General features: G+C 42.0%; 1 protein-coding gene across 1 annotated transcript; it reads left to right on the forward strand.

Moving 5' to 3' along the window:
* Nucleotides 1-3,449: 3,449 nt before the first annotated feature.
* Nucleotides 3,450-7,324, forward strand: GPX8 (glutathione peroxidase 8 (putative)). The gene is made up of 3 exons (XM_010139677.1): nucleotides 3,450-3,661; nucleotides 4,298-4,559; nucleotides 6,974-7,324. Exons 1-3 carry the CDS (start codon nucleotides 3,455-3,457, stop codon nucleotides 7,135-7,137), a joined length of 633 nt encoding a protein of 210 aa, XP_010137979.1. The 5' UTR covers nucleotides 3,450-3,454; the 3' UTR covers nucleotides 7,138-7,324.
* Nucleotides 7,325-8,786: the final 1,462 nt, after the last annotated feature.

Below are 8,786 nucleotides of genomic sequence, written 5' to 3' on the forward strand. Positions count from 1 at the left end.
ATGACATTCAGTCCCTTCACGCTGTCTCCAGTGTTCCTCTGCCACGCGGCGTGGGCTCAGCCCACCGCAGAGCACGGGACATGGAAGTGGACGTGGGGCTGCGGGTGGCTCCAGCAGACACTCACCTGGGTGCAGAAGGAGTGGTCCCGTGGCGCGGCCTCTCGCGTGCAGCTGCTGCCATCTGGTGACCATGGGGCTGCTTGCCACCGGAGCCCGGGCTGCCAGCTTCCGCTCGATGGCGCTCTTAAACCTGGAGTACGCGGTCTCTTCGGCGCCTGGGAACTACACAAGGGAGAGGAGACCAACAATCACGGCGAGTCATGACATTCAGTCCCTTCACGCTGTCTCCAGTGTTCCTCTGCCACGCGGCGTGGGCTCAGCCCACCGCAGAGCACGGGACATGGAAGTGGACGTGGGGCTGGGGGTGGCTCCAGCAGACACTCACCTGGGTGCAGAAGGAGTGGTGGGGAAAAAGCAAAAAGAAACAAACATTTCTGGTCAGATAAGCACCCCTGAATCAACTGTCACAGAGAAAGCCTATGGCAGAGGAAAAAACCTAAATTTGTGTCACTCATGTCTGTGACACACACAGCAGTGTGCCCAGGTGGCCAAAAAGACCAACAGCGTCCTGGCTTGTATCAGGAACAGTGTGGCCAGCAGGAGCAGGGAAGTGATTGTCCCCCTGCACTCAGCACTGGTGAGGCCACACCTTGAATACTGTGTCCAGTTTTGGTCCCCTCACTACAAGGACACTGAGATCCTGGAGTGAGTTCAGAGAAGGGCATCGAAACTGGTGAAGGGTCTAGAGAACACGTCTTATGAGGAGCGGCTGAGGGAATTGGAGAAAAGGAGGAGGCTGAGGGGAGACCTCATTGCTCTCTACAACTACCTGAAAGGAGGTCATAGTGAGGTGGGGGTCAGTCTCTTCTCCCAAGTAACAAGTGACAGGACAAGAGGAAACAGCCTCAAGTTGCGCCAGGGGAAGTTTAGGCTGGACATTAGGAAAATTCTTCACCAAAAGGGTTGTCAAGCACTGGAACAGGCTGCCCAGGGAAGTGGTGGAGTCACCATCCCTGAAGGTATTTAAAAGATGTAAAGATGTAGTGCTTAAGGACACAATTTAGTAGTGACCTGGCAGTGCTGGTTTAAAGGTTGGACTGGATCTAAAAGGTCTCTTCTAAACAAAACTATTCTATGCACGAGGCTACAGCACTGTCCTTTGAAAGACCCGAGGCATCTTCAGACATTCAGCATAGCCTTATGGGTCTGATCATTCCTGAGAGACGGGCATTTGGGCTACTCACATGTTGCCTGTCTGGAACCAGGCTGGTTTTCTGATCTTCAGAAAAAGAAAGACTTACATCTCTTCTGAATTTTCCTACCACCAGTGCAGCTTACTCACGTTATTATTAATGTTAGCTTACACTTTTTAAATATCTTAAGGCATACTAAATAAAGATTAAATGACAGATTTGCATTTCTTGCTTTCAAATTCATTTATAAAGCAATTTGTTTCAGAAAAACATAAAACATAAGAATATCAAGATCTGAAATGTAAGAGCCTAGATAATGTTGAACAAAAGATTTTGTTTTTCAGACAGTTGTAAAGTAATGTTTTAGGTGAAAGTAACAACAGTAAGGAAGCACAGCAAGTGTAATAGGCTTCTGGATCATTATTACGAACTGCAGTAAATATTTTACCTTGTAATTTTTTTAAATTTCTGATATTATATTAGCTGCAAATTACAAGCTGTTGAGATGTAACCCAGATACCAGGATCTTGCATGGATTTTTTTTTAAATCAGATACATCCAACTTGCTTTTAAACCCAGCAGTCGTCACCTGTGCTTGCTTGTTGAGTACAGTTTTTTTCCTTTCAGCACGGAAGTGGTGCCTTTTCTGTCCCCACCACCAAAACACCATTCTCACAGGCCTCACTGCCAGGCAGCGATCAAGCCTCACATGTCCTCAGATCACAGGAAACACCCATACAAATACTGAATTTTCACATGACTTCCCAAGCATCTCTCTGTTGTGTAGAACTGTCTATACAGTCTTCTTAAAATTAACATGGACTTTAGCTACTTAGAGATTACAGAAATGGTTGAAGACACCACTTTTATATTGTACAAATCAAGTATAGTTGAGGTGATATTGAAGTCACTGACAAGCAACAGAGTCCCAGGTTTCTCCTCCAGAAAGTCCCATTCCATTTTCATCCTTTAAAATGTAGCCTCTTAAGTGCAGCAAAAATATCACAGTGATAAGAAAAAAAAAAATTAAGACAGAAATCACTCATTAATGGTGGTTTAGTCCAGGAGGAAAATAAATTTAGCAGAGACTGACATGGGCTAAAAGACAAGCAAGAGCTTAGAAAAGCCCAAGAACAGAAATGTGAGAAGGTCAGAACAAAACCCTGAAAGCTAAGAGAAGAGGGAATATCAAAAGGACAGAAAGAGTGAGTGAAGAACTGATCAAGGGAAGACATGAAGAAAGACAGAAAATTTTTTTATTTTGGTAACTAAGTTGTGACCACTACTTGTTGATGTACCTTCAGAAACCCAAAGCAACAGGCAAACATCTATAAAACAGTAACATGAAACCAGATACAACACCAGACTTGTGTGGCTATAAAGTTCAGAGTGTCTTTCACAATTGCCTCAGCAAAACTCCACTGGAGCTGCCTGGCTTACGCCTGAGATTCTCAGCTAACTCATTCTTCTCTTGTGCAGACCTTTTCTTCTTCTCATCTCAGCACAAGTAGTGCAGTTGGCCAGTAGCAATAAAAAAAAAGCAACCGATTTGCACGATCAGCACACACACCCCACACACACCCCGTTAGAAAAACCCCACATTTTATTATCTTCCCTTATGCCAGCTTATAAACAGGGAGTTTTTCTCTGCCCCACGTGCTGTAGAACAGTTTTACAAACAAAGCTGCCCGTGATCCATCCCACAGCAACTGCTGAGAGGCAGGACTGAGGCTGTAGATAGGGTGGTCTCAGCCATACCAGCTTCCTTCTGCCTGAGCAGCTGGCCCCCAAACTGCTTCTCAACGTCTGTCCAATAGCGTCAATGCCTGCTGCTCAACAGTTCTGCCAGGGACACCTCAGGGACCCAGAGGCTGTGCTAGAGCTGCAAGACAGACCCACAGGAGGCCTTGGCAGCTCTCACGTCAGTGTGCACACAAACATTGGAGTATCCCACACAGGTCACTTAAACAGAGCAATCAGCATCCTTAGGTGGTGGGAACAAACTTTTCTTTTTTTTTTCCCCCCCAGAGAGATTTCTGTACTTTACCCAAGACTGCTGAAGCCCAGCAGAGGCACTGATACGAAACAGCCAAAGACAAACTCGGAAGCTTTCTTCTTTCCACTCGAAGCTGCGCGTTTCGTATTTCAGCTCCTCCTTCACATTCCAGGCCTCCTCAGGCTCCTCTCCAAAGATTTCGAAAATGGAGCCTCTCACAACTACTTATCCTCTGAAACACTCAGTGCCCAAAGCCAAGGTCTTTGTTGTCTTTCTGTCAATGGTTTTGTGTACCGCCATTCTCTGCCTGCTGCAACTCAGATTTTTTAAACCTAAAATCAGAGATTTTTATTCTTTTGAAGTCATGGATTCACGAGGAAGAATCGTTTCCTTGGAGAAGTACAGAGGAAAAGTAAGTTACAACTTCATTATATCTTTGTCTTGAATCTTTACTGAAAAGCAGGTGTCCTTTTGAAGGTAAACAGAAAGTCTGGCTATAGGAGTTTTCAGCAGAGATTTGTGCTAAATTCAAACAGTAAGCTGGAGAGAAATTAATTTTATCTAGGCCTGCTCCAGGAACTATTAGACCTAATAAATCAAGAAAAATGTTTTTTCATATTCTTTATTATAAATGAATGTAGCCTAACAATACATTTGTACATGTACAATACATGTACTATACATTTGTACATTTTAATCTTAGTTAAGAGTGGTAGCAAGTTGTATCGAATTCTGCAGCTGATCTGGTAAATTTGATTTTAGTGCCTGTCCTAAATACCTGCTTTTTTACATGCTTACATTTAAACAAAGCTGTAAGTTAAAGTTTATCCATTTACTGGATTTTTAAAACAGGTAAATATGTTAACAAGTAAATATGTTAAGCTGCTACCATCCTTATCTGTTTAATGAAATTACAGTCAGACAGATTAAATTGAGCCTTCCGTCAGGAACAATTGTGGTAGTGAGAGAGGCCATTTTAAGACTTAATTGTAATCTCTGTGCCATTTCTAGCTTTTTCTCTTACTATTTTAACTTTATTTCTCTGAAGGCAACTTTGGTTGTAAACGTGGCCAGTTACTGCCAATACACAGACAAAAATTACATCGCACTGCAAGAACTACACAGAGAGTTTGGTCCCTCCCACTTCACTGTGCTGGCTTTTCCCTGCAACCAGTTCGGAGAATCAGAACCTAGTTCAAGCCAGGAAATAGAATCTTTTGCCAAAGGAAACTATGGAGTAACCTTCCCTGTTTTCCACAAAATCAAGATCCTAGGATCGGAAGCAGAGCCTGCCTTTAAATTTCTAATAGGTAACTGTTTTCTTTTATATATCAAGCTGCCTGTAACCACAGTATTCTCCCTAAATTCCAGTCTGAGTTTGTTCATCAGGAAACGATGTAGTCTTCATAGCTGATCGAGAGAAACAGGCACTCAGCATACAATTCATCTCATTTAAACGTGGATATCAAAAATATGGTCACAGTTGTACCCTGAGAACATTCTGTTTCTCCTCACTGATGATAAAAAAGCGTACTGTGACCAGCCCAGCTATAAACATCCATTTTGTGGATGTGTAAACTTGAGTGCAAAGACTTTTGTTAAAATACAACTTTCCTTATGAACAAAAATGTAACTATGAGGGGTTGTAAATTTACTGGGAGACTTTGTATAAACACATGCAGATGAGAAGATTCCTTCTTTAGCAGAGTCATATGTTTGCCTTTATGTAAACTGTATTGTAAAGCAGGATTATGTATACTGTAATTATCTGTAATCACTGATTTGCATTAATTTGTCTTGTGAATGTCAGGGTCCAGCCTGCAAACCTCACTCACACAAATATTCCTGTTACAGTAAGCATTTACTGACTTAGAGCCTCATACTCTCGCAAGCAAAATCAAACTCTCTTCAGTTGCTCGTAGGCCCAAAGAAAAGATAAGCAGAACATAACCCTTCTCTATGACATCATTTTAGATACAAAATGAGGTTGGCATAGGCCCAAAACTGTATTCCAGCTCTCTGCCCCAAGACACAATCACAGTTAATGAAATCAGTGCTACATATGCTTCTCCAGACCATTACACTAGTCATATAAGAGATTCTGTTCCAGTTCTTCAGAGTCCTGTCAAAGTTATTTCAAAATTCAAATGAAATCTTTCTTACTGACTTAAGTCTGTTGCTTCTTGCCATATCCTCTGTGATACCTCTTATGAACTTGAAAATTATTTTCATTTAAGTCATTAAGAGGTCTCAGAAACACTGTTTCTTCCTACCTCCCTTCAGGCATGTCACCAAAGACCTCAGGTAAAGCCTCGTTTTTCTAAGTTGCCTGATGTCCGGTAGTATTATTGAACACCCTCTGGAGGTGCTTCTCAGTTTGTTGTAGAGGAGCCTAAAGCATGTAGGTACCAGCTGGGTGGGATGAATCCAGATTCTAACTACCAGTGGAATCAGTATCAGACATGAATACCTATGCAGCCATATTCACTCAGCTGGTACTTACTTGACATGCTGCTCACCCATGAGAAGAAGAAGGATCCTCTGGTGCTTAAATATTTTTAAATAAGGTCCTTCTTTGCTCACATTACACTGCTTCACAGGAAATTAGTGTGTGTCTTCAATTAAAGAAGCACCTGTTTTCTTCATGTAGCTCTCTTAACAATCAGAAGGTTGAACATTTTCATGCTACACCCCCTTGGTGACTGTGACTGCTAGGTGCAATTAGTCCAGAACTGTCAGATAGTCTAGTGCAGAAAGAACCCACTGGCAGCATGGTGCCAAGGCCTTTACACAACTGCTTCTTGTTGTTTTCATAGTAGTAAGGCATTTTGTTAGGCCAGTGCAAGAAATGTGGTCTCAGCTTTCCTCATATATTGCCCAGCTTCCTATGTGTTTGTATATTGAATGAGCTACTTGTATGCAGTGATGAACACTGGAAAAATATTCAGAGATGGGGTTATGTTACTTCGAGATGATACTAGATACAACTGAGCAAACATATAATTACTAATGGGGCCAGAGCCTCCATGACATGAGCTTTACCATCACCATTTGCTTGCCATGGTGTCCCTTTACAGTCATATTACAAATGTAGTCCAATGGCAAAATTCAACCCATGACTTCCAAGAATCAGTGTAGGGTTCAGCACTGTTCTCCACTGAACACCTGTTACCCAGTCAAAATCTCCTAGAGTTTTCTTCCAGTTATTCTCTCAAAAAGAGATTTCCCTCTAAACCTGTGAGACTTTCCAAGGAAAGAGCCAGAGTCAAGAATCTGCTTCTGCCTCCTCTAGGAGTCACATAGTTTTCTGGTAGCCCCTTGATCTCAGAAATTGTCTTGCCAAGTATTTATGATAGCAAATATACTGGTAAGGTTTTGCCTCATGGGATGAAAGGAGCTGAGTTAAGCCATCAACATAATGGCTTTCTGCTCCCATTTTGCTTCCCGTAAACCAATATAAAACTGGAGATTCCTCAGATGAGTATGCAGCCCTCATATATTGTTCCCTAGGAAGCGGAGTGTAGTAAAAGTAGGAACCCTTCAACAGTTTCACAGGAAGGAGAGGGCATCATTCAATTCCCACTTTTCAGATCATTAACACAAAACAGTAAACCCAACTAGCAAAGAAGAAGGTGGGATTACTTCATCATAAATAGCTAAAGAGTCACTGCAGAGTAATGAAACAAGTGTAAGTTACTAAAATGATCTGACTTCATTCTTACAGATTCTTCAAAGAAAGAGCCTCGATGGAATTTCTGGAAGTACCTTGTCAGCCCTGAGGGTAAAGTTGTGAAATTCTGGCGACCTGAAGAACCCATAGAAAGTATCAAGCCAGAAGTAGCATCATTAATCAGGCAGATTATCATGAAAAAGCGAGATGACCTCTGAAAAAGCCATTCACGCTGTGAATCTATTCGACAGCATGCGTACACAGCCTTACAACATTCCTGGGAAATGCTGCTAGAAGCTAAACCATCCGGTGATTTTACTTCTCTTCGGTGTTAGTATTTTCAGCTATACTATGTCTGTTAATGTTGGATTGGCTCCTGCAATGGCCTTGAGAACCTCTGAGGTTACTGAGAATGGCAAGGCACTCAGTACCTTGCAAGGATGGACCTTCAATTTGCATAAAGTTTCTGAACATTTCTTTATATTGCTGACAACAGCTAAACACAATTGTCACCAGCAGGGAGACAGCTAAAAAGAAGAGGATTTTTTGATAAACTACCCAGCATTTGCACAGAAGAGATTTGCTTCCCATCTACCAGTAACCAATAGATTTTGATATTCTGTTAACACACAACCGCCCTGACTGAAAGACACGGAGCACAGAGGCATCATAGCAGGGCTTTTAGAGACAAATGCAACTGAAGATACCAGCTTTGCAGTATCTTCTCAAAGAAGATTACTGAATTGTGAAGCTGGCAACTTAGTTATAAAAAACTGTACCTAAAAAAATAAAATTATTAAAAGAAAAACAAATTGCAAAAAAATGCTTCCTTGCCTGCTTTGTATTTTGGTAAACTTCACATTTCACCTTTACAGCACACCTTTACCTCCTTAACCTTCTCCACACATGTGCACAGCTGTGAGCTCATCTCCTGCGGGACTCCCAGTCTTCTGACCTGGACAAAGGCAGGGCCTGTGCGAATATACATGGTTCCTTACAGCAGGATTCAAGGGGCAACAAAAACCAACAGCCTGGCCCTCTAACAGGGATCCTTCTGAGACAGGCCAAGTCAATGCTCCCCAGCCATCTGCCTCGCACCTCTGGAATAAAATGACAGTCTTCAAGTGGAGGTAGAAAAAGGGGGTGAAGGTTCATGCCTCAAGCCCCACTCATCTCCCCTTGCAATCTGCCCCGTCCTGCTTGTAATTGCAAAGCCACTTCCACTTCTGTTCCACTGTTCTATTTCAAAACTGCCAAGTATTTTGATTTATCTGTTTGATGAAAGGAGTCAGTATATTGGAATAAAAAGCCTCATTCCAGCTGCCCAAGTCTTAAAGGAGGGCTGAGAGCATAGAAACAAGAGAAACCAGTGTCTTGTAACAGTTTTCTATATGAAAAAGGACTGGTAGCCTTAGTGATGTTCTCTGGTTAGACTAACAGTGACAGAAAATAATCAAAGCGCTTCAAAACATTTTCTAATAAAGATAGCTACTTAACTGTATTAAAAAGGTGAGAAATAAAAAAGCAGTTAAAAAATGTTTTTTCATTAATCTGTGGAAGTTACTGAGAATTTCACATAAAACCCCTCAAGACATAAAAAGATTTTAAAAGATTCAGAAATGATACTGATGTGGAGGATTAAACAAAGTCACCCTCAGCAATGGCCATCATTTTGGAGAGGAAATCAAAGCTTATGTGCATGATAATTTTAGCCACTCTTAACTTTTAGAGATTAGTCAAGGCCTATGTAAGGGTCTAGTTAGTCCTACTAACATGACTACTGCCGGTGGCGTAGACCAGCCTCTGAGCTGTTTACCATTAACCCACAAGATTCTACATCCAATCTACCAAGACAGTTCCTGTTCTT

The sequence above is a fragment of the Buceros rhinoceros genome, unplaced genomic scaffold, assembly GCF_000710305.1.
Source record: "Buceros rhinoceros silvestris isolate BGI_N320 unplaced genomic scaffold, ASM71030v1 scaffold7687, whole genome shotgun sequence".
Taxonomy (NCBI): Eukaryota; Metazoa; Chordata; class Aves; order Bucerotiformes; family Bucerotidae; genus Buceros; species Buceros rhinoceros.

Coding starts and splice junctions, on each gene's coding strand:
- GPX8 (XM_010139677.1), top strand. CDS start 3,455: ATGGAGCCTCTCACAACTACTTATCCTCTGAAACACTCAGTGCCCAAA. Junction 3,662..4,297: donor TGGAGAAGTACAGAGGAAAA/GTAAGTTACAAC, acceptor ATTTCTCTGAAG/GCAACTTTGGTTGTAAACGT. Junction 4,560..6,973: donor TGCCTTTAAATTTCTAATAG/GTAACTGTTTTC, acceptor TCATTCTTACAG/ATTCTTCAAAGAAAGAGCCT.